The following is a 26,128-nucleotide window of genomic DNA, read 5'->3' on the forward strand; positions in this document are numbered from 1 at the left end:
AGTTTTACACTGATGTAGCTTCGCATATTGCTGTGGGATCACTTCCTCTTCCCACCGTGTTACAAGTCCAATTCGGACTTTGCACGGAACTCTCGCTCTGCCGGCTGGAAAGGCCACCTCCCGACTTCTTGGAGCAGTCGAGGACGGTGCTCCTCACGGTGTCCGAGCAGTGTCCTCGCCCGGGCCGGGAGCGCTGCCTCCATGCGGGCCCGGCTGCCCGAGCCCGGCGGGACACCCGGCCCCTCAGCCGCGCCGCGGGCGGCACCGCGGGACGGGCGGGCCGCAGGGGCTGCAAAGCGCCTCCAGCTGCGGCGGGGCGGAGCGGGGTCACCGCCGGCAGGTGACAGCCCACCTGCGACACAGCTCCTGCGACAACCCACCTGTGACCTGCCCCCGGCCCCGAGAGCCTTCAATAGCGGGGGGCAGAGCCGCCCACCCCGGAGCACAGGGGGCACCGCCGCCGCCTCGGGTGCCCTGAGGGCTCGCCCCGGCGCCGGGTGCCTTGTGGTCCCGCCGGACATGGAACCTGTGAGTACCTTCTCGCCGGGCGGCTTCGAGACCTCGGGGTTCTGTGGTGTTGGGATGGGGGGAAGCCGCCCTGGAGCCTCGGGGCCGGCCAGCGGCTGGAAGGGCGCCTCTCCGGAGGCCGCCCGCCCCACGGCTCCTGAGGGCGCCGTGCCCGCGGCCTCCCCGCGCCCCGCACGTGGCCGCGCCGCGAAGCCCCGGCCCGGGACGGCCTCAGGGGCACGGCCCTGCCCCAGCCCCAGGAAGGACGGGGCCGCTGTTGGCCTTCGCTTTGGGACTCGATTTTGTGTATATGTGCTTTTGCTTTTTTTCGTAACTGCCAGAGGGCAGGGGTTTTTTGCTCTTTCTATTAGTAAGCTTGGGCGTTGCGCTTTTAGGCGATGGTTAATTGCTGCCTTGTAAAGCTTTTGATAGCAGCCAGGCAAGTGTTTTTGTGGTCATAACTTACTAAAAGATACATGTATGTTTGCAAGCGAAATTGACAGCAGTGTCACAACATCATCTGAAGCCTCCTGGAAGACCCTCTGGTTTCGTTTTCCTCATTCTGCTATTTAGGGTAAATGCTCAGATTTAGCTTTGGTTCTTTGATTCTTCAGTGACTTATACAAACTGTGTTTTTGTGTCATGTGAGTTAACTTTTTACGGTCAATTTTCTCCTCCATTCAAACATACCATCTTGGCTTTTGGCATTGCATTTTGTTTTTCAACTACCAAGAGGCTGTAGAGCTCTTAAGAGCAAGCATTCCCCTAATGCTTATTACTTACTTAGAGGTGGCTGTGACTTTCCTCGTGTATAAGGATGTCTACAAAAGGGCAGATCTAAAGGATGCCCAAAAATGCATTAATACCTTTTTTCCATTACATTGTAATACATTTGCTCGTAGAAAGTTTTCTGTAATTCTTGTGGCCAGGTTGAGGGTATAGTGTTACCGTCAAAAAAATGAGGTGCTTATTTGTGAAATAGGTTGTCTTAATTATACCATTTCATTTGATGTGTGTTTCCACTGGACAGTTCTTCACTTGCTCTATGTTTGCTTTCAAGGACAGTTTTGAAATAGTGAGTGCTTTTATAATCTTTTAGGGATGCTGGGACTTCTACTGCAAAAAGGTAAAAACCCCATTCCTCTGACTCTTTTATAGTCTCATCTGAATAAAGGAGTGGGTAAAAAATATTTAATCAGCTGTTGGTGTGCATAATGGCTGTTCTCACTCTAGGTTTTTTTTCATTCTTTGTTATTTTTAAACCCTTGTAATTAGATAAAGAGTGACAGTATTAATTCCAGTTAGGATAGCAAACAAGAAATACAAACATGTGCAGGATTTAATGATTTTAGGTAACAGAGCGGTCTGACAGCCATATGTGTGAAGTTACAGCTGGACAAGAACCTATGACCGATAAATCACAAAACTCCATTGTTCAAAGTCAGAATGGCAAAGATGGCTTTGGAAGCCTTCAATGAAAGGAATTCCTAGGTGGGAAATAAGACTGGATGTAAGTTTTGAGTATTTTGTGAATGTCACAGACTGTTCCAAATACGTGACCGTCTTGCTAATGCAGAAAGGTGTTTTGTTTGAGGGAAGGCAATAGCAAAAGGCAACCAAAGCAGGTTCTCAAGTTAGAAATAGTGCTTGCCTGGACAACCTTGAGTCTGTTACCTTATATATTAGAGAATTCATTTAATTTTTTTCTCATTATGTGCCTTTACAGGCGCATGGTTTGTTCATCTCGTGTAAAATGATAATGCTGAGTTAGTGGGGATCTTTTGTTTGTCTTTTGCCCTCTGTAATGGGATAATCAGAAAATCATACTGTTAGACATAAAATTGAATTGCAGTGCACACATACATGCAAGTCCTTTGCCATATTTTAATAGGAAGTTTTAGTTTTGCAGCCTGTTTTATGGGGTTTTTTTCCAATATATATTTTGTTGTCATTTTTAACACAGGCAAAGAACTTGAGTAAAACTCATAGAACGATGCTCCTTGACAATATGATAGTATTCAAAGGGCAGAGCCTGTTGAATGAGCAACACATATTGGATCTTCATTTCACTGGGCTTATTGGTAACAAAAACCAGACTACTAAAAGGATAACTGGGGAGAGAGCAGACTTCTGTTTTGTAAATGGATTTTGTAGCTGTTTGCTGACAACTTGTTTGAGAAATCTCTATTCCTGAGCTCTTTACCCTTTTGCAGTGGCCCCCATCTGTTCTTGTCCTTCCTATCTCCCTTCAAATCTGTCACCTAAGTATGTTTCTTGTCCTCTGTTCCCCAGGGAGGGAGGGAACTTGTAGAAGGAATTTTATTTTTCTTCTTCTACACCATCTGAATGTTTTGAATATGTTGTGTAAAGGCATTTGTTCTCCTCTCTGTTCTGGTACCTGTTGTTACACAGGCCGCTTCCTTCAGCTAGTAGAAGTATTTTGATTAAAATTTATGTTCAGTCATAGCATACCCTGCAGTCCAGAGCTTCTGCAGTCTCTACTCCTTTATAAATGTTTATGACTTAACCCTTGTTGTACCGTTGTGGTAAGGAAGCATTCATTTTCCCACACAGGGAAGAGAGGGAGGAAGATGCACTGATGATTCAGAGGTGTGAAGCACTGGCAGGACCTGCACATGAAACCCTTGGTGTCCTACAAACAAGTTTTTCTAAGATCACAGAGGGAACTGGGCCAGGGGCTTGGATGCATGTGTTCAGCTTACATCTAACAAATGCTTTCCGTGCAAAACGCTCAATTACATTTGCATTTCTTTCATTCTAGTCCAGAAAAGCGTCTTGTCACTCAGAATATTGATTCTCACAGTTGGTCTTTTATTCATCTTTTATTCATACATAGAAATCATACAACTTTTTTATATATAATTCTGTGCCCACTTTTTTAAGTACAAGCATATTTATATATATGTTTATTACTATTTTGGTATAGACTATTTAGTATGTGATGATGTAATTTAGGTTTTTTGGTCTATCCCACATTGCTTCATACCTCCAAAGTCAGTTCTTACACCATGACTGGAAACAAATGCTGCTTCCTAGTGCAAAGTAATGTATGATACATGAAGTGTCAGGCAATTCATCAGGAGTAAGGAGGAGATGGCCCTAAGGCAAACAGTTTGCTCTTTAGAATATAATGGTTACTTAACCCTTTAACTCAGTGAGCACATGTATGGAGAACAAACAGGAGGAAAAAAGCCTTCTTAAGAAATACTAATTCTGTCTTGAAATGAGGTCCTTGTATATGAGAACAAGCCCTCAGCCGATCAGTTGATTTTTATGAGCAATTTATTTAAATTATAAAAACTGCATTTGAATTTGTTTCTTGTGAACTGTGGGTAGTTATTTCAAGTGTTTTTAACATTATTAGTGGCATGTTCCCCAAATGAAAAATAGTTGCAGGCGTGTTAATGTCTTTCTGCCCCAAGTCCAGCCTTGATTATTTGTTTGTTTTCAACAAGAGCTGCAATGACTATATTGCTTTCAGTGTGATTTCTTCCACAGATGGAAACCTAAAGTGTATTCTTAAAACTGTTTGAAGAAATATTTAGATAGTCAGCTTGAATCCTAACCTACTGAAAAGCAAATTGGAAGTAGTTTTAGGAAGTGCAGTATTCAAGTCTTGCCTTATTTTTTACTGCTTTACTCTTTCTTACTGAAAAGCCACACACAAACTGAAAATTTGAATGCATTTTGCACAGGAGAAACAAATGGAATTTCCTAGATATCTGTATTCAAATCCACAAAATAAACCTGGTGAAGAATAGGGGCAAGTCTTAGTCTAAGAGCTGTGACCATTTGCTTGCTGTTTATAGCCATGGATGCTTTTACCTGCAATAATGTACAAAGAATCTTCACATCTACTATTGTTATTATTTTGAAATAAAATTGATTTTCCCTTTTTATGTGAAGCACCATGCGTTTATATTTGCTGACAGCTTTCAGCTGCTGTTTAACTACTGGTAGGTCAGTATGTGCTTCTAGGAATCAGTATGTTTATTTTGTTGCATTTTTTTTTCCTTTGGTATGATATTTACAGAGGAAAAATATTTTTAAGTGTTATTCTTTGCATGGTTGCTGTTTTTATTTTAAAGTAGCTGGTTTAGACCCCGACTGAACAAAGTACTTAAACACATGTGCAACTTTAAGCCCAGGGACTATTCACAAACTTAGAAGTTGCATGCAAATTTATGTCCCTGGGGCCAGATCAGACCCAGAGAAAGAGTTGTGGAGTTTGCCGTACGGCTTTTGGATTAGAAATCCTGTTGATTTAAGGCCTAAATAGTCTGTTTGGCTGAAAGGCAGTTAATGGGTATTCTGATTCCAAGAGGGTGAAGCAGTGTCCTGGGTCTGAAGACATGAACATAAAACTGTTAAGCAGTTTTTACTGTGTCATTTTAGAAATGGGACGACAGCATGGTATGAAAAAAAGGAATGTTGTCAGATGCTAACTCTTAACTTCTAATTCCTGTCTTCAAGGAAACACAAGGGTGGATTTGCTAATTGTCACTGATAGCCCTCTGCCTGTGCTTTATTTAGTCAAAGTTTATGGGAGAAGTGTGTGTTGTGTTTTTTTCTATCCTTCTACCCAAAAGGAAAAAAAAAAAAAAAAAAAAAAAAAAAAAAAAAAAAAAGAAGGCAGTTACTTAAAAACGGTTCAGCACAAAGCCCTCAGTTACTCCTGAAGGGGTTAATGCAGCAAAACTCTTGGAGACATCTGGCAGAAGCTGTGGGTGTTGGGTGTGGCAGATCCCAGGGCCGTACCAGTCTCTACAAGGGAGCTGTCATCCTCCTTGATTTATCCTTCCCTAATGTCACGGGGTATGGATGTTGAAACTGTGGCTAGAATGTGAAATACGAAAAACATGAAGATTATGATTTAGTGTCTGGGGAGGCTCATTGTTGGCCTCTGTTCACAAGTTGTAAGCATTGGAGGTAGCTTGACACAGGTTACAAAATCTGGTATGTAGCACAAAAAAAAGGCAAGAATATTTTGGCGTTCGGAACCCCTACATGTGTTAGTGCACAAAAATGAGTGACGGCAACAATTAAATCAAAGGCTGTGCTGATGATATATTGCATTGGAAGCACACTGAAGGTGCTTGTAAATAACATTTAAATAAATGTGCTTTCTGGTCCTTCATTTGCAAATAAATATAACAGCAGTAGTAGATGGGGAAAAAAAAGAAATTAACTGTCTTCAGTAAAGATAATTTGTCAAAACTAACAGCTCAAATGTAAAAATTTTGTGTTCATATTTTGGCATCTTTTTGAATCTGACATCGATAAGAAGCTAAGTTCTAGAATAAATTTACATGCAGTTTGTTTCATAATGAAAATGATTTTGTTCTTTACTTTCTTCTATCCTGGCACAGTTAAATGTTCTATAATTACAGTAGTTTGATCAGAGTGAATACCATGGATTTTTTCTCAAAGTATATAATAAATGTTGACTACTGAAATGAGTTTATTGCAGAAATTGTTTTTCTTATTTCACTTTCTTAAAGCATAATGAATAAGACAGTGCTTTTTTTTTTTTTGTCATCTGATTTGTTGAGTTTGCAGTTATTTTAAAAGCCAGAAGTAGTGTTGTGCTGTTAATGAGGTATTTTAAATTGGTTGGGTCTTTGCCAGAGAGAGTTCCTCACGCTGAGAGCAGGGAAGTTGTTTTCATCCTAATGCACCTGGATGGATGAGAAAAATGCTACAGATCAGTTTATACACTCAGGAATATCTGTGAAACTACTGCTTTTAGACATGCATTAAGAAATTTGCAGGGGTTTCTGAGGTTTGGAGTAGGACTGTGTTTTGAAATGTTGCTGACATGTTCCCTAAGAAGTTCCGTAGCTGGAATTGTATTGGTATTCCACATTAACCTGCTTCAAAGCAGGAAGTAGCTCCTTTTCTGATACCCTTGTACATTGGAGTCTGTCTTGGTATGGCTTTATATTAACTTTGCCCAGATCTAGGTGATACAGCTGATGCAATAGAAGTTGAGGGGCAGTGAAGACTTAGGTATCAAATATGTGTTACTCAGTGGATTATCTTTCTGAATATCTCTGCAGTCTGAATCTTATTTGGATTACCAGGTCATTTTCTTTCAGTTACAGTGCTGGGATCTTTGTATAATCTACCTTTGTCTTCTTGTGTTGTCAGGTAGGACCAACTGAGCTCATCAGCTGTAACTGTCTGAAGCCTGGAATAGTGGAATATGGAGCCAGTAGGATTTTGTTAGAACAGCATACCGGGAAAAAAAAAAAAAAAAAACAACAAACAAAAACAAAAAAAAACTTAATAAAAAAATAGGGTCACAATATTGTAGGTATTCTCTCACAAAATAATGTATGTTTGGACTAGTCAGGACATCTGGAGTGAGTTTGAAGCCAGAGAAAATGGCTCAGCTGTTCAAGGCTGAATGAACGTAAAAAAGGCAGCTACATGGATTCATTATATATGCATAAACCAAGAAATGAACAAAGTGATGAGCTGTAAGATCAGACAATGATGTGCTAATAAATAATGTCAACTTACCCAGCATCTCTCATAAACACAGTATGTTTATGAAAACCTAAAGATGGGCATTTTTCAAAAACAAAAGCATTAGGTTTGGTATCCTGCTGTCTGCATGAAAGGAAAAGAGTTGAAAAACCCTGTACTAGCAGAGTCTTCTGCTTCCTCTGGTGTCTCCATGGTTGTGTGTATGAGTGGCACTACCGTGTATCAGATGCAATTGTTGCTCTTGTCAAGATCAGTCAGTTGCCCTTTTTAATGTCCAGAGAGAGTTTAAGTGGTAAATGCGGGTATGGGTTTCTAACAACCAGGCTTCTCTGCTGTTTTTTATCATACCTACCTGCAAAAATGAGATCAGCTGTTTTTCTACTCCATTTAGGAGGTATCTTGAAACAAGCTCAAAGTTGTCTTAGAGGCAAGGTTCATTCCTAGTAGGTACTGAAAGTCCATGGGCTCATGGTTTGAAAGGCCCTTTTAATTATAGGAAAACATCTAGACACACACAGAAATTCAAACATACTGAAAGTTGGTTTCCCAAGTCTCTGGATCTTTTAAAAATCACTTATTTCCAAAATGAGTACACCAGTTGAAGTTTAATGCATTTATTAAGAGCTTAGTTTCAGATTATGTAAAAATGCATTTTTATATCATCTTTCACTGAGTTGTTTTGCTTTATTTAGTCTACTCACTACGTTATAAACTGGTAATGGAGAATCTAACAGACCTGAAGTAAGGGTGTCGTAATTCTTATACGTATCTTCATACAGATATGAAAACTTCAGAAGGATGACAGCTGAACTTTCCATTTGCAAAAGTACTCCACACGTCTCTGAATCTTGCTCTACTTAGCAAATCATCTTTATTTGTGCAAGGAAGGTAAAATTTTTTTAGAACACAGGTTTTTCTCATGAAAATCCCATTCAAGACCATGAGTATTTTTGCTGGCTGTGAATAGGCTTTCGATCATTTGAGTCTTAAGAAATTAATCCAGTTTGGTTTATTCATCCTTTTTAGAAAGAGACTGTTTGAATAACATGCTTAATTTGGAACATCTAGGTTTGTTTTCTTTTTTTCATAATGATGCTAAAAACAACTTGTTTTGTTGTTGTTTAGAGTACGTCTGTGGGAAAGTATACAGGAAAGTATAGTATATAGCCTGCTTCAAGTCTAAACATGATTGCTAACGTATATACAGTGAAATGAAACACCTTCAAGATTTGAATCTAACCTGTCCGTCAGTTGCCACATTACAATAATCTAAAATCCATAGACATTCCTTGGGCCAGTTACTATTATAATCCAGAATTTGCTGTGAATTTAAGCTGACCCTATTATCTTTGTTTTTTAGAGGGCTTTGTATTTTAAGATGCAACTTCACTATAACTCAGAATTCCACATTTTAGGGAATGACATTTCAAGCAATAACATTTTGAACTCAAGTGTAGGCTTTTGGGATCTTCTGGTGAGCCATGATGTTCGTGACCACTGTGATAAATAAGATTCAGGTTGGAAACTACTTACTCAAACTGGAACTGTTCCTCCATTAAATCAGGGAAATTACTACTTTGAGTAGCTGTTCAGCAGTGTGGATAAGAGATTCACAATCTGTCAGAAAAACCATGTGCGTATTTTCCAAGAGTGTTACACATTAGCTTCTGTTTGGTCAAGCAGTTGCTTCCTCTGTAGCTAAATCCTCCCCAGTTTAAAGGTGATACTCTTTGCTTTCTGTCCTAAATATTATGTAGGAGTTCTGTCTGCTGTTAAAAAGCTCTTGTTCTCTACCCAGATGTAGCTGTATTTCAATGAAGAGGGAAATTATCCTTGTGTTTCTGTTTCCTCACTTGCCATAGCAGTGGGCAGGGGGGTAGTGAATTGCTTGTAGAGGAGTTTGCAGTGGTTACATGAAGTGTGCAGCCACGGAAGTTTGAAGCTATTTACTTTCAAGATGAATAGTTTTTAAGAGATGATTTAAACATTTTGCCTAATATGCAAGGCATTAAGTCTATAAAGTCACTGTACATATCATTTGAAACAGCATAACCCTTCCCTCCATCTCAAGTTTATAGCAATAGTAAGCATTGCAGATGCTTTTCCTGGGAATGAAGGACCAGCTGGGGTAAACAGACCTCAAACTATCCTCTTAGCCAGTCATTAATCTTCAGGGAAAGCCTTTGCTTTGATCATTATTGCTAAAATATGCCTAGTGCAGCCTGGGCTTACGTGCCAGTAAAAGCAAAGTAGTATTTTGCCAAAACATGAATATTCTTTTGTTTGTTAAGTAGCCCTATGTCTTGGACTCATTTTTAATGTGTGTAAACATGCTTGTGTGTATGTGTGTGCACACAAACAGACATGAGGGCATGAGTTTCCCAGTTAAATTATTCATTCTGCATTTATAGCACTCTAAATGAAGTGGGGTGTCTGACTCAATGCTGTTGTATCGATCAGCTTTTCAGTTAGCTTTGCTTTGTCTCAACTTGTGCAAAGCCTTGGATCAGGCATCTTTGATATTGAAAATTGTTAAGAAATACTTTGCCTATTTTTGACATTATGAAGACCCAGCTTACATTACCCCAGAGTATCTCACTGAGGACCAGAAAGAATCAACAACTGCGCAGCATAATCCACCCCTGCCTGGCCTTTCCTGGTGCAGATTGATTGAGAGTTGTGTTGGTGCTCAAAATGAAATAGCTGACAATTATCAAACTAATATTTTCTAGTCTTTTTGGAGGGGATTTGTTGCTGTGCAGTGTATATACTAAATAATCACAGGTTTCAGAAGTCAGCTGTGGCACAATATTTCTGTGTACAGATCACAGAGCTGAAAGTCTCGCAAGCAGTCTTGAACTTCCAGGCTTTAGATTGCCTGAAGTGTGGCAGATACAGAACTCTCAGACTGGAGTTGCCATGAATCACTCTGCTTTCCTCATGAGCTTGCCATGTGTTATGTGTTAGGCAGTATCTTCTAGTCAAGAACTAACAAGAAAACAATGTGCGCTTCAGATATTTGCTGGTTTTTGCAAAATGACCTGTATTACTTGTATATACTTTGTCAGCTTAAGCCTGGATTAAGAAAGATATTCAGTGCTTGCAGTGTTGAAATGTAAAGTTTCACTAGAGACAGCAATTCTTTGTGAATTTCTACAAACGTCCCTGAATTTAAGAAAATATTGGTACTTGTTGAAGGAAGAAAATTCCTGTCTTCTGTAGCTAGCTCTGCTTTTGGAGGTGGGGAGGGGGGTATTCCTTATGTTCTTATATTGTCTGTCAGAAAAAGAGGTTATGTGGTGCCCTGTTGCATGAGGCATCAGGCACTGTACCAACATAAAAGGTGCGTGGAGTTGACAATTGAGTTGTATTGAATAGATCCAGAAGAAGGGAGCTGTTTCACAACCTGTGTCCTTTGCCCTAAAAGACTTTTGGATCTTCCCCACTACCGCCAATGTTGATTTTCTTTGTTCTGTGTTCCCTAAGGGGAATCATCAAAGTAGCGAGAGAAGGAAATCATTCTTATATCTTCTTGCCAACAGCATTTTCCCTATTTTACTATAAATGAGCACTGTGGAGGAAGTGGAGCGGGGGGAAAAATAATTCTGCAGACCTTAAACACCCTGAGCAAAATCTCAGCTGTTGCAGAGTGTGAAGCTTATGGTTGCTTTTGAGAGCCCTGATGGACCTTCTTGCAAGAATCAAGCAGCTGGAATGAAGGCTCCTGCTGGTAGAGGGCTGGGTATAATCAATTACTGCATGGTCTGATCAAAGATAAAAGTATATTATGTATAGCATATGTAATGTGAACTTAGAATGGTTTTTTTTCTATGTTTAATTCAAATATTTTAAATTACAAGAATTCACCCCTGTGATACACTGTAGTGAGCTTCAATGGAGAAGCCCATTGCACTTCATTTGCTCCCCAGTGCAGTTGCCCATGCAATTTTTCATTATTGTACGAGAAGAATATTTCAGAAAAGCAGTCGATACAGTTGCTTGATCTTGTGTCTTGGTATCAGATTTTTATTTTTTTTCACAACCCCCTCTCCCAAAAGTACAAAGCATTAAATAGGTATGGTGCTCTGTAAAAATAGTTTTTTGACCTCTCCATTTATTGGTATACCTTTAACCTTGCAGGATTCTAACAGTCTCTGGTTGGTCCCACTTTACACTCTGTAAAAAGAGACGTTCCTGTTAGTGTAGCAGCAGTACAGCGTTACTTTATTTTCTGAACAGTTCTTAAACTGTTTCTCATCTATTAAGGGAGTCTTTAATTAAAGTTATTGGTTGCAATTTAACTCAGTATTTCAGCTCAGGCTGACTACTTTCTATATAAAAACTTGTTTCTGCTGTGTAGTGTAGATGTGCAGGCTGCTGGTATTTAAGTAACTTGTCTGCCTCTGTAGACACTTCAGCTACAGTAGGTAAGTAAATCCAAGTGTCAAATTTAAAATCATTACAAAAGGTGCATTATTACTGTTTAGTTCATTCCCATCGTCCCTTGAAGTTACTTTGCTTTTCTTGTTAGTAGACATCCCTGGATGTCTCAAGCCTGAGAATTCACTTGAGAATGCCTGTCTGTTTTCCTGTGCTGCAGCAGAGCTGCCTGCATGTTCCCCAGATCCACAGAACCATTGCCAGCATTTTTTTTTGCTTCCTAGCAACTGCCAATTTGGCAAAAATGAATGTGTGGGACCTGGAACTTTCTAAACTGCAGGAGATGCAGGAACAAGGGTCTGTTTGTATTGCATGGATGTGTTTTATAGTACTTGAATAGCAAAGAGGTGTCAGTGTCACCAGCCTGCCAGCATGATAGATCAAGGAATAAATTTTCAGGGCAAAAGATATCCTTTCTCTCTAAGAAGTGTTTGTAGAAGAGAGCAAAGGCAGCATGGAGAAACCACAACTGTACAAGGTGTGATACCATTTCTGTGATTAACTAATGGCTTTCAGCCTGGGACAGTGTGCTCTCACTGCAGTCAGGAGCAGGAATGCATAACAGGGATGGCTTTAAAAAACTGCATTATTCAGAGACAGAGTTTTCAGATAGTCATGGCAAGATAATCTTGCCATGCTATAAATCTGCCTGCTTACTTGAGTTTTGCAGCCCACACTCAGCTTTGCGCATCTTGCAGTACATTAATTTTGGTTTAAACTTTGTCTGAGGAGTGTTGACATTCCCTGCCAATCCCATGGAACACAGTGTGCACATGTGTAAGCTCTCACACCTCTGCCTCGTCCCTCACTCACGTGAGGGAAGCCTGTGTTGTCCTCGTGGTCCTTGCCCTGCTTTTGATTTCTAAGAGGTGTTTTTTCCTCCATCCTTAAAATTGTATAGACCAGTCTCTTTTTGATCAAGCTAATCCCACTTGCTTGTTTAAGAGAAAAAAAAATAAAGAGGAAAAACCCAAACAGTACAAAAACACCCCCAAACATTTGGGATTTTGTTCTCTGAATTCATCTTCTCTGCTTGCCTGATCTGCAGACATTCTTCTGCGTAGTATTTCTGATAGGAACTGGGAAGCTGGGAAGGAACTTTCTCTGCACTGAGAATTCATAACTAAATGTTCTTTTTTAGTATTTTGCTTCTTCAAGCACATTTGAATTCTAACATTTGAAGCACCTGATTAATTTTTTCAGAATGTTGGAAACAAGTTATCCCCTGGCTGAGATCTTATACAAAACATTTCAGCCTGCAGCAAGCTTTTCTGTTTAATCTGGAGTTTTAGTAAACCCTCAAAAAATCAGGTTTATAATTGAAGTGACAGCACAACCCTAATTGTAGCACTACTGGCACACCTCCACAACCAGAAGCATACATTGCTGCCATTTTTTAAGAATAAAATAAAGCCTCAGTATGCTAGGGAGTGGACTTTATGCTTCCTGCAGTTTTCTGCAATTTTAGAGATATCTGAAAATTATAATTTGTTTCATTGAGGATGGATTATCTACAGTTGGCATTAAGGCAGTGATTCAATTGGAGGCAGTGATACTGTAGATTAGCCTGAGGTGACAGAGTGGCATAATAAATTTTTAAAAGTGTGTTTGTAACATGTAGGGAGTTTGTGTTTCCTCAGGTGGAATAGCTGAGTATGTTTGATATGTTTTGGTGGGGGGGTTGTGTACAATAATTCTGAAATTTCCGGTTACATTTTGTACTAGGGAACATCTTCTCAAAAAAAAAAAAAAAAAAAAAAAAAAAAAAGAGAGAGAGCAGCTTTCTTAATGACATTTCATGCACTACTTATCTTTTCTGGGAGTTGTTGAAGAAAAATAAAAATGCTCTATAATCCTACATCAGATCCTAAGGGGCCTGAGCTGCTGGGTGATCCCAAGGACACGATATCCTGCCAGACAGATTTTGCATTGTATAGTGACAGATTTGGGTGAGGAGAATAGACCAGTGTCCTCTTCTCGTGCATGTCTCATGATACTTGTTAGCATATGAGTGTGCAATTCTTTATATAATCGCCTGTAATTCTCTGTGGTGTAACACATTTAGCCTTGGGACTCCAGGTCCTTGGCAGGCACATAATTGCACATTAGATACTGCCTGTTATTTTCAGTTGTCAGGAGTGACAAGTGGAGCAGAGTATCAAAACAGTCATATCTTAACAAGTGGGGGGGAAGAAAAAGTACTTTGAAATGGCTGGTATTCAGCTCAACAGCCAGAAGTCACAGCTGTGAGGACGATTTAGGGATCTCTGCTAACAATTCTCATTTAGCTGAGATCTAACCAGGCTAGAAAAAACACCTTTCACACCTTGCCAGCACGACTGACCTTTGCCTTGCACTTCTCTCACTATAAATGTTCTTTGCCGCTGCCAGCAAAGCTTCTGCTGCCAGTGGTTCAGTGTGAGGAGCAAGGAGCAGACACTGCCAGCACTGATGGTGCCTTCACCCCCCTGTGAAGCCAGCACAGGTCTAGCAGAGCTGGCTTTGTTCAGCCTGTACATGCATGGCAGAAGGTGTCCGCTGCACAGTTGCTGGAATTTGTAGGTCTCCATGCTGTGTCCCAACCCTCCATCCTGTTTTTCCAGACATGTGCCAGGGACATAAAGGCACAGCACTGTGTGAGCAGTGCTAACACTTCTCCCTGTGACAGAAGGGGAGCTGATGTGTGGGTGTTTGTAAAAGATAAATGGTGACCCTGTCTTGGAAGAGTCTCTTCTAGCCCAGACTGAGGTCTGCCTGTGCAAAGAGAAACTTAAATTGCAGACACTATTGCTTGTACTGCTTTTGTTTAGGGACTAATAAACACTTTGTCATTTAACATCTGTTAATCTAAGACACCCCACGAGTATCCTCTTAAAAGGGCACATAAATGACAATATAAATTAATGTGCTTAGCACTTCAGGCAAACCTGCATATATTTAATACTTTAATTGCACAATTATGAATTTAATATTGCATTGCTTAACATTCTTGATAGTCATGCAGTAAGAGTCCTGCCCCTCAGATCAGTTAGCTTTGTATTTCTACCATAGACCCCACAGGAATTGTTCAAGCCATATTTGGTTCTCCCTTGAAGAGTAAAGGGGGGGACACACATGACAAAACTGACTGTAAACATACCAGTCTGCATCACTTCCACCAACAGGTCACACTGGTGTTATCTCTGACACTCAGGCTAACTTTTTGTAACCATCATGCAACATCATGAGTAATAATCTGTTGTTAACACACTGTCCATCAGAAATGTTTACTCACAGAGTGACAGCTAACACATCTGGACTACATACCATGTTTGATCTGAAATACCAGACCCACTCTGCTGTAACAATGACAAAAGCATGCCATGGCTTTGCAGTTCAAAGCATTAAATATAAGGACTGTGTGATGTCTGATGTAATTTAAATATTTATAAGTATTGGCTATTGTAAAATACATATTAACAAATATTGTCTAGAAGATTATTACAGTTTGTTACATCTCTCATAAGTGCATTTTTATGGTGTAATTGTTACTACAAAGTTAGAAAGGTCTTTTTTGAACTAGGCTTTGTAAGTGTACTGTTTAGTGAATGTGCTGTACAGTGGAGTATAAAATATACATAAAATCTATCTTAGTGCTTCTAGTAGAGGTCTTGTGTCAAAGCATTCAGTTTTGAAGCCCAAGTATGTCCATTGTCATCAAAGCTGTATTGATGTAAATCAGGGACAGGAATTGCTGCATCCCATGCTTTATTGCAGTGAAGGCTCTTCAGACACGGACTAAATCTTTTGCAGATGTAGAGGGAGACTCTCTAGACAGCTCTTACCACCTGGATGCCTCACTCAGGGCTTTCTGCAGTGTTCCTCAGGGAATACTGCATCCATCCTCTGCTGTGTGCCTTTCCAAGTGACTTTAGCACCCAAAAGGGAAGGGCAGCTTAGCCCCAGCCTGCCTCAGTCCCTCTTACAGCAGGTCCAGAGCAGTTCACTTTGCCAGTGAAAATAACCTGTTGTGGATCAAACAGAAAACATTTGCCCTCAAGCCTATTGAGTGAATAAGCTACCTGACCATCTACCCTATTTGTACCCCTAATACAGTCAGAGTTGCAGGTGCATTTCCTTCTAGGAAGGAACCATACCCTGGATCTTTCTAACCTGTATCTTTTCCAGCAGACTATTGTTGTACCTACAGGATACAGGTATAATACTAATTGCAATCTAATAAGATTTATATTTGAAGAAATTTTAACACTTAATAAAAAGATCATCATTTTGGATCAATTCATTCAGTAAACGGTTTCCTAGGACATAATGGCTTTGTTTCATTCCAAAAATCGAGACCATTTATATGCTTCAAACTGAGAGTTTATGTAACTTACCATTATTAAATCTCACATGGAATAGGTTTCCCTTTTAGATTCCTCATTAAATTTTCTCTCAAGATTACCTACCAAAAAAAAAAAAAAAAAAAAAGGCTCCTAAAGTAGATACTTGTTTTCAAAAAGTAAGGGGAGGAGGTGACAGTAGGAAATAACAATAACTGGCATGGGACAAGATAGGAGATAATGGCTATTTCTCTGGATCAACTTTAGTTGGATACTGTTTAATGGGGTTTTTTTGTAGGCTGAAGAAGTCTGAGATGCAGATGTTTCATGTTTAAGGTGAAAAATCAAATAGTGCTTGGTGGTTTATTTAGAATGATGCCATAAGGCAAGAAGAAGCACTCTTGCGTGTCACATGAAAAAAAAAAAGATCTAATAGGCATTACACGACTGGAAAAATGAGTACTAAAAGGGCTTATAAGACAGAAAAAGTAGTTATGCAGAGTTTTCTCTCAATTCTTCTTTTAATAATCACTCTCCTTGCTAGAGGAGTTCCACTTTAGACAAAAATAATCATGAAAATACTGTAATTTATATAAAATTATCCCTTGAATCTAGTGTTCTTCATAAGCCTAAGCGTGTCATTTTGCAATTATTATTCATTCTAAGAGGACAGGATATTTGGTGAGTTTTTTCCTTTGGTCTTTTATGCCCCAGGGGAAGAGCCTGTTGAGGAGTTTTACAGCACTCAATGGTTTACAAGGTGCACAGGAAATATTATGTTACAGAGAAAAATTTAAAAGTAATTTTGCCATCTAATGGAAATGAAAGCCTTTCTTTTAAAGTGATTCTGAATTATTAAAAACCAAAGAAGATACTTCAAAATTAAGAAATGATGTGTAGGTATTTCCTGGAAGGACCTGATTCATGTCATAGGCTGAAATGAGATCCTTGGAAAACTGGAGCCCTTTTTCCTAAAGAGCCTAGAAGCGGTGTCATGGATTTCCCAACCGTAGTCATGATTGCCCAGGCACTAGCTTTCAACCTATCTGCCTTCTTCTGATTAGTAAATAGAAGAGGTTTCTAGAGTGAAAGCAACTGGACTTGTGGATCCTTCTGCATCAGAGGAGCAGTTGCAGTCTAGGTTGTCTACAGGTGAACTCTTTTAGAAATTGCACCTCTTAATTCCTGTCTTAGGGTCTTGTAGTTCTGAGATTGTAGATCACTGCATGTCTTGTACTTTCTCTGGTTTGTGCAAGGGGATATCTGTGAGAAAAGCTGAAATACAGTGAACACTTTGACTTTGAAGTTCCTGTTGCTGAATTTGCAACATGAAAATGGAGCACTGCCGCAGCATTTTGGTGACCTCTCACTTGCTTTCTGCAGGTTATAGTGGTTAAAGTAATGAGGAAGCTGAGAGATGCTAGCTTTTATTTCTCTGCACAGAAGGTAGTCCTCAGTTTCTACTCAGCTGTTCACTTTATAAGTAGATGGGACTATGTATGCATTGAAGGCATACATTTGATAAATGTAGTAAATGTAAAACTGGCCTTGAGAAAATGACTGAATTCCCTGGGCTAACAAGAGTCTTCTTGTTTATGTTTTCATATATTTCATTGGACAGTTTTTATTTTAAAGCCAGCTGTCACAACCTGATGTTTCACAGCCTTCACTGTTGGAACACGCGTGAGTTCTGGCATCAGTCTGTGTGGAATATCTGTTTGAACAAATGTAGTATCAGGGCATGCCAACTATGGCCAGTTGCATTTAGTTACAGCAGTTGCTGAATGTACCTGGACGGTTGGCATTCAGCAGGGAGTGAAGTCAATTTTGGCATCTCTCTAATAATGCTTTGACTTCAAAACTTGTACCCCATCATGTATGTGAAGAAAAAAATGACTTTTCTCTCAAAGATGAGATAGGTTGCTTGGCTGTGGGACCAGCATAACTGTGAGGACTCAGTTTGCACTTGGGTCATGAAGGACACTGCAAAGGCTTAAGTAAAATGCAAGTCAAACTGAAACACTGATCCCTAAGACCACTGTAAAAGCCCCCAAACCATTATCTGCTCCCTGAATTATTTCCTGCCACAGATTCTTTCTAGTCACAAGAGCATGTCTAAGGCAGCAGAACCATTTCTTCTTGCCCACAATGCAATTTTGACATTTTGAGGGAACAGTGTGTATATAAGGAGGCAAATTATTTATTAGAAATACAAGAATATATATTGGGTCTAAGTGCAGCTCTAGCATTCAAAAGTGTAGAAGGTTCCCCTGAAATAACCCTGTGAGGTCACAGCTTCTTTCATAGGGATTAATGTAACTTTGATGCTATGGCATAAATGGTCCTCTCTGAAATATGCAGTATGTTCATCTTCTCTGCAGTTGTGACTGTTAGAAGTGAAAGAATTCAATAGTCTGTACTAGACTATTTGCACACAAATCAAGTTGTCATTAATCACACTCAGAGAGTGTGCCCTGTGTGGAGTGTATTATTGTCAGAAAACTATAAAGCACATCCAGATCATTGTGTAGCAATAAAAAAATCTAGACAGTAAAATACTTTAAATCTGAAGAGACACATGTGAAGTATGTGGAAAATCAGTAGATTCCAGTCAGCAAGTTAATGTGGGTTTTAAGAGAAATACTCTGATTAATAGATTGAACCTGTTACAGATGTTATGTATACAGGTAAGATAGGTAAGAAGTATTAAAGAAAAGGAAATATTTCCTTTCACAGATGTAGGAAGGCTGGTCCTGACAACTCCCACTGACCTCATGGTCACATTCAATGAAATAATGGATCACAGTTAATTTGGAGGCCTGTCTGGTGCTGGGAACAATATGGAGCAGAGCACCTCAGGGTGCTTCTGCTGAGTGTTGTTTGAATACTGTCTGACATTCCTGGGAAGCACAAGTGTTGCTCCATCTTCTGTCTACTTTTGTAGTTCTGGTTGCATGAAAAATTAGATGTATTTATATCTGATTGTAACACTCCTCTTGGAGTGCAAGGAAGCATGTAGTAGTTTGTGTCCTTGGGAAAGTGCAAGGGCTGTAAAATCTTAACTGGTCCATTAATGTGACAGAAGGCTAAAAACAGTCCTTGTTGTTTTTTCCATTCCAAATGATAAAGGAAAAGCCATCTTGATCTAAACATGCTGAATATGCTGAATCATGACCATTGACAAACCACTGCAAGGGAAAAAGCTGAAGCTTCAAAGCAAACCATGGAATTGCAAGCTCTAGGCACCAGTCTATATCCAAAGATGCCAAATCTACTTTATGTTCTGGCGTGTAGAAGGACCACTTACAGCAAAGTTACAAAATTCTGCACAGTTATACGTAGATAAAATCTAAATTTGAATACCAATATACTGTTCCTTGATATTTGGCACTGCCTGAACCAGTTTGGGGCTGATTTGCTTTGGGGAAGTGGCATAGCTACCCTTGCGTAGTTTTGTCCTGGCTTAAACCCTATGAGGAAGACTCAATGCAAATGTGACTTTACTGCTTCCAGGCTTCAACTGGGACCTGCAGAAGGTCTGCAGAGCTCTGTGAAATCTTGCTGTGTGAGTCAGCACCCTGCCCCATGCACTGCTATGCACTTTTGACATGAGCCAACATTTATGTGTAGTCCATGGGCCAGGAGCTATTTTGCAGGAGTAATCCTACCAGTTGTTTGCTCGAAACTAGTGCTCTAATTCCATCCTCAGAAGTATTGTTCCTGTGTTGAGTGTAGACCTTTTGTGAGCAGAGGTTACTCATGGAAGAAAACATTTGACGGGATCAAGCCCAAGGACAGGAAACTGTGTGGTCACACTGAATGTAAGCTATGAAGTCTGTATTTATTACATGGAAGTTGTATTGAATATGGCATTTCAGAAGGAAAGCTCTGAAAAACAGGGTACTGGGAGGTTCCAGCACTGGCAGCAGTTGGGTCTAATTTCAGTCTTTAACCTCTTTCTAGGTAGCTGTTCCATTGCCATGTAGAAATAGTGTTTTACATCCACAAGTCAGACAAGCCCTTAAAAATATTTATTTGAGATAATTCAGAGCCTTCCGAAATAATGCCGAGTTGTGTACACACATCACCGTGTTTTGACTGGGATGCAAGAGACAAGTTTTGAGAGGATTTCTTTTTTCTGATGGATGGAGAGAGAGAGATTTCTTGCGCTGCAGAGCTAGAGGATTTTGGTGGTGGATATATAGTACAGAATGCTACAGAATGGCTTATTCTGAAGAAGCAGGGAAATGATAGACATGATTTTTTTTTTTTATATGGATAAGTGTACATTGCAAATACAAATCACACAGTGAAATTGTAATGGAAAAGTGAAGAACTTTGTCAAATACCATTTAGATTTCTTTTGGCAGCCATTTGTTTTCCCAAGTTCAAATGACAGTGTTTTGTCCAAGGAGAAGTCTTTAATTTTCTATCTGATCTGAATGATTTGCATACAAAGGATCTATGGCAAAAAACCCCACTTAAATGTTGGTATTTTTATTGGTTTAAAAAGACTTGAGTCTGCACCCTTGGTTTCAGAAGATCAACATCTCTCTCAAGATCTGTAGGTAGATAGCAATTACAAAAAGTGGTTCGCCCACACATACAGTGGCTTAACTCTTTAATAACAGTTATTTTTGTCAAAAAGAAAAAAAAAAAGCATGAGCATATTCTCAATCAATGCACTTTTGTTGTTCTGCAGGATTTCTTATTTTCTTAAGCTCTTCAGGAGCATGAGCTGATAGCAGGGTCATAGCAGTGCATCTGGGGTGCTCACTCATGCACTCTTGGGGAGGAAGAAGTGGTAAAGCCTGAAGAGCTCTAGTTTATTCTCTCCATATTAGTCCCAAAAAAGAAATGAGCAGTGAATGTTTCTACAGTACATAGTACAGAAAAACTGTGAATATCTTATGAATAATAAATTAACTTTACCCTAGATAGTACTGAAGGTAGCATATGGTTTTACATGGCTTTATATAGTTTTATGTGGGTTTTTAAAATATGGTTTTATATGGAGTTTTAATATGGTTTCATATGGTTTATATGAGGCAGCATGTATGGTTTTATATAAACCATGAAAACAAATGCTATCATGTGAGCTTGCAATGGTATTTAGGTAGTGCAGAAGTATAGTTTGTCTTAGACTAAAAGAAAACTCAACTTCATACCTGCTATTTCTTTGTGTTCTGTTGTTTCACTGCTGTCTTTTCCTTCCTGTCTCTATTTACACTTCTGTTAAGTTGCACAAGTATTGATACTGTTATTTTGGCTCCTGTGGAGTCCAGTCTTAGCCTGACAGCCAAAGACAAAACCTTCAAGCACTGCCAGGGATGTTTTGGGCACTCTTTACTCTATTAGTCTCTAATTACTCTTCCATAGGAGTCACAACACATTATTTATTCTTCTGAGGAATAAAAGCTTTTTAAGTAGGAAAACTAACATGCAGCAATTTTTTCACGAAAGATGTGAGAAAAGGAGTTGTGAAAAACCATAGCTCCAGAGCTCTACTTTTGTATTTTTCATTTTCTCTTGGAACATTCAACTGTTCTCTCCTATTTTTTTTCTCACTAATGTTCCAGCACCAGAATCAAAGAATTTGCCCTGAAACCACTCCAAAACATTCTTTGGTGGAGGAAGAAAAGCCTCTGAAGCTATGGCAGTGTCAGATGGGTGCTATTGAGGTGAAAGGGCAAATTTGCTAATGAAGACTATGGATGATGCAAAGTATTGCAGAGCTGACATGCAGAAGGTATTTGGTGTAAGGGTAATTGCCAGAAGTCTTTCTTAGCCCAGTGTAACTTCCAGGTGAACACAGCGATGAAAAAATCAGAAAACTGAAAAAGAACGAACCCTAAAACCCAACCCAATTAATTAAAAACCTTTTTTATAAACATAATTTAAAACATTCTTTATTATTTTGATAGGCTTGACACAGGGGGCACAAGTGTGTGTGTATTTATGTTTACTTTTTTTTTTGCATTTTACTTCTGTTCCTGGCATTCCCATCGGTGTCCTGTGTCTCTTGTTGCCTTTCATCCTGTACTTACATCGACTTTGGTTTTGTGACCTTCTTTATGTGATGGAGATGTTTGATTCCTGGTGCAGTCTCAGGCTTAGTCCTGATCTTAGGTTATGGGAAGCCCGTGCTACGAATCAGTGGTAATAATCAATACTTGTAAATGGAGAAATGGGGGAGGACATGATAAGACTTCAGATTCACTGTGGGTGTTTTTCCCCTTTAAGCTGGCATGAGTTCTTGTAGCTGTATCTATAGTGGTTGCTAAGGGTTAACTTTTAAATGACCAGCTATCATGTTTTGCAAAGTGGATTGCAAGATGGCCTTTTCTTAAGGCAGAAGAACTCTGCTTGTTGTTTGAACTTGAATATTATCTGAAGTTGGGTTGGTTGGTTTTGGTTTTTTTTTTGGCCTCTTGGGCATAAATAGAGCAGGTGTGTGTTCGCCACAGGCCACAGCTCAGGAAAGCTATGTCAAAGCACAATGAGGTCATTGTGAAACATCAGTATTCTTCCAGAGACCTGGCTGTTACAGCCAGGAACACTTAAGAAAGATCAGTAGACTGGATTGCAGATGATAGACAGAAAAGACTTCAAGAAAAATCTTTGTCTGCCTAATTGTGTTTGCCCAGTGAGAACTACATCTTATCACCCACCTCTGAACAAGCTGTTTGAAGGAACTGTGTTGACAGTGAAGTGGGTTTGCACACATCCAGTGTTCGGTTGATCTCTGAGTGCTAAGGAGATCTGGTTTCTTTAAACAAATCGTTCTGCATGTGAACAAGGTGAATATTTTCATTGTAAAGTGTGCTTTGACGTTGAGTGTGTCAGGAAATACTGTACCCACTAAATGATTATTAAATGGAAAGGAGGGAGGAGTTCCCAGGCATTATGGAGCCAGGTTCTACAGCTGGACTCCTAGCTGACACTGACAGCACTTAGCCAGGAGTGGAAGAATATGTTGTATAACTCACTGGCTCTACCAAGTACGTCGTGGTACTCTGCAAATAAACTTTCTATCAAGGTATTTTTGGACTTCTGCCTCAAACCAAGTGGATAAGGAGCATTTATGGCTCTAGCAATAAAATTCTGCAGATGTTCTTTTTTGTATGTGAAGTACTAAAAAGGAAAGCCGTGCTATGCTTTTATCAGATCAACTTGAAATCAGTACAAGTGTAGCTTAGGGTTGGGATTTATGTTTTCGCAGCAACATACCTTTTTACTCCAAGAAGGCTTTCAGTGTTTGTGCTTAAAGTCCCACATTAAGGCCCCCAAAGTGACAACAATATGGTTTTCTTTGTGAGATTTGAATGTCTGGATTAGGTCACTTCACTCCTTTATAGCTTTAACCAGCTTCAACTTGTACTGTGGTGACACACATCTGCTGACTCGATGGATCAGTGCATTAAGCTTCAGGCTGACTGGTGGGCCATGCTTGAAAGACTTTTGGCATGTGCTGGTGCCTGCATTTTTCACCCTTGACTGAAAGCATATGCTTCATACAATTGAGACAGTGTTAGCATGTGGGTCTCAGGCAGCCTCCTACACATCTGGCAGAGCCTGGCCCTCCTTCCAGGTGAATCATCTCTCCTGGGAGGGTGGCTTGCAGCACTGTGGCATCTGCAGAGTGGCAGGAAGTGTCTGAATTCATCTGAGAGTGATTTTTATCTTCACATGCTTTTCCAATTTCATCAGGCCCCTCATGCTACATTCCAAGTGACATGATTAAACCTGCCAAAGACAAAGGGAGGCTGATTGATAAAAATTATCTCTGACCCTTCACAATCTGTCATACCTTAAGATAGCAGTAATAATAGTAGTAATGATGGAATGAAATAAGTGTTATGCAAAGGAAGTTATTATTGTTTGAATAATATTCCATAAAATAGGATTACTTCCCTTGCTTTTTGTTTCCCTTTTATCAGCCAAATTAACTTGTCATCAGCATAATAGGAGAATGGACTTGCATAGGATTATAAACTTTACATTGACTTTAAGTGGCACTTTACTGTGATTTCTATTGTCTTGGTTTTATTTTAACATCTAAGTTTTAAGGCACAATAAAGATGCAGACCAACACCAAAGGATCAGTTTTCACAGTGGAGGTCAGACATTTAGGCAGAGGTGTTTTTTAACAAGGAGTGTATGGATCTATTTTTCTCAATATGAAAAGAAAATCTTTGAAGGAAGGTTCTAAACATAACTGGTACTACACAGCAAATAGAATATTTTATAAGCACAGAACATAAAAATATTTTTATTCTTTAGTCTGCTGCACTAGACCAGGCACTTGGGTTATATTTCCTTCCAACCAAGCATCTGGACTGATACAGATGATCTGTAAGAAAGGAGATTAACTCTTTGTACCCTGAGATGTGTTACAGATCTGTTGCATTTGCTGTCATTTCAGTATTGCCAGCAATAAAAAGTTCTTATAGAAATATAAGAACGTCTCTTGTCTTCTTTAGAAATTGCCCTTTGTTTTGCCAGAGGAAAATGAAAATTACTTGGGCTAAAAAGCATGTAGCTATTTTGAAGTACAAAAACTAGCACATCTGTGTAAGTTGCAGTGCGAAGACAACTATGCAAATTTAGTTCTCGGTTACTGTAGTGTTAATGACGGGTAATTCTGTTGATTTCATTTGAGTTATTGTGAATTAATGTATCTAGTAGGGGCAGAACCTGACCCACTCGGCTTTGATGTGTGCTCTGCTCTGTCAGGAGCTGCGAGGTTCTTTTGAACAGATGCCTGTGTTCCGCTGATATGCGGGGTCATTAAAAAGATCAAGATGACCAAGGCTGAGACGTTTGCAGACAGCTGTGCTTTGCCTCTGCTGGCTACACAGGGTGGATTCTCTATGAATTTTCCCTCTGAGGTTAGGTGTGTGGGAGCATTTTGCATACTGACCACTGCCAAGCCCCAGCCCCATGTCTGGATGTACAAATCTGGGTGAAGGTTACAAGTTATGGCTCTTCCTGAGAAAGCAGTAAGTTCCCGTGTGTCATGTAGAAGGAAATCCATGCAGGGCTTTTGCTAGGCAGGCTATGAGAAAGTTGCAGGGCTTTTCCCAGAGAGACAAGGTAGCAAATAAGTAGTTGCTGAGTGTGTTGTTTCTGTACTTAACAAAGGTTTGGTGTTTAGTGTGTCCTGTAACTACAGGACTTTGCAGTTTACTGCTACCACAGCAAAGCAGCTGGTCACCAAGTAGCTGAGTCAATGTTAGCCTGAAAGGCTTCCTTCCAGATATTTTTATGGAGGAGCTAAAATTACACAGGATTCTAAGATATCCTCAAATGATCGCAATGAATACCAGCTATCAATTTAATCAGGATGTAATAATACAATGCTTCAAATCTCGCCAACTTGCTAACAAGATGCTTCTTGAGGGTTCTGATGGTCATACCTTGCTAAAACCCAAAGGTTTAGTTTTATCTGTTCAGTGCTATTTCATGCCTTTTTATCTCTTTACTGCTGTAATAAGTACTTTAGTTTGGTATATGTTTCAGTAGATTGCACCAGTGTGCATTTGTTTATTTACTTTTTTCTTTCTTTCAAAGCCTATTGGAGATCTAAAGTGAATGATGTTATTGCTTATATACAAGTGCATATGTAAGCAGAATGGCATCATCCAGCATAGTAAATATGGGGTTTATTTCTCAATGCAAATAAAGTTCTGCAGCTAAATTTAGCTCAAAATACTGAGTTCTTGAAATGAGCAGAATGCAGCTGTACTTCACTGTTTGGATACTGAAGCACAATCTGCCCTTTGTTTTTTTTAAGAAGTCATTACACACTTGGGATCTTTCACAAACATGTTTCTGATTCATGAACTCTGTTGGTGAAGGCATTGGGATGGGGCTCTGAAGAGCAGGGCTAATGCAGCCATCATTTGGATATAGGTGGGCAGAGCTGCTTAGCTGTGACTTTTCCACGTGAGCCCAAACACAAGCAGTGCCCTCGGCAGTGCTGTGGGGTGGAAGGAAAGGCTGTTGTGCTTTTCCTCAGCAAATCCATTCCAGCTGAGGAGTTAACAGCCCGGTGATGAAAATGGGCCACATTTAAAGCACGATGGTCCTGTGGCAGGGCAGCTAAACAGGGTCTCATTTGGACGTCTCTGGTTTTCCAGAAAAGATGGAGAAGGACAAAGTTGGCTGACACTCGATCCTTCTCTTGGAAAGCCTCTTTCATTAAGTAGCTGCTGATAGGAGGTGTCATTTGGCAGTTATAAAGGCTGGGAGTTGCAGATAGGTCTCTGCAAAGGCTGTAGGCCAGAGGGAGCCCAGGAGGGGATGCAGGTGGAGGCATGCTGAGGCAAAGCCTGACAGGGCAG

At 39.8% G+C, this 26,128-nt stretch overlaps 1 protein-coding gene across 1 annotated transcript in view; it reads left to right on the plus strand.

Annotated features, from left to right (window-relative positions):
• The first annotated feature begins 201 nt into the window (after nt 1-201).
• BNC1 (basonuclin zinc finger protein 1) overlaps nt 202-26,128 on the plus strand; it is a 72,274-nt gene continuing 46,347 nt past the window's right edge. The window contains exon 1 of the mRNA XM_066328068.1: nt 202-813. Coding sequence (XP_066184165.1) covers nt 202-813 — 612 coding nt within the window. The remainder of the gene's footprint in view (nt 814-26,128) is intronic.

The sequence above is a fragment of the Sylvia atricapilla genome, chromosome 13, assembly GCF_009819655.1.
Source record: "Sylvia atricapilla isolate bSylAtr1 chromosome 13, bSylAtr1.pri, whole genome shotgun sequence".
In the NCBI taxonomy this organism is placed as follows: domain Eukaryota; kingdom Metazoa; phylum Chordata; class Aves; order Passeriformes; family Sylviidae; genus Sylvia; species Sylvia atricapilla.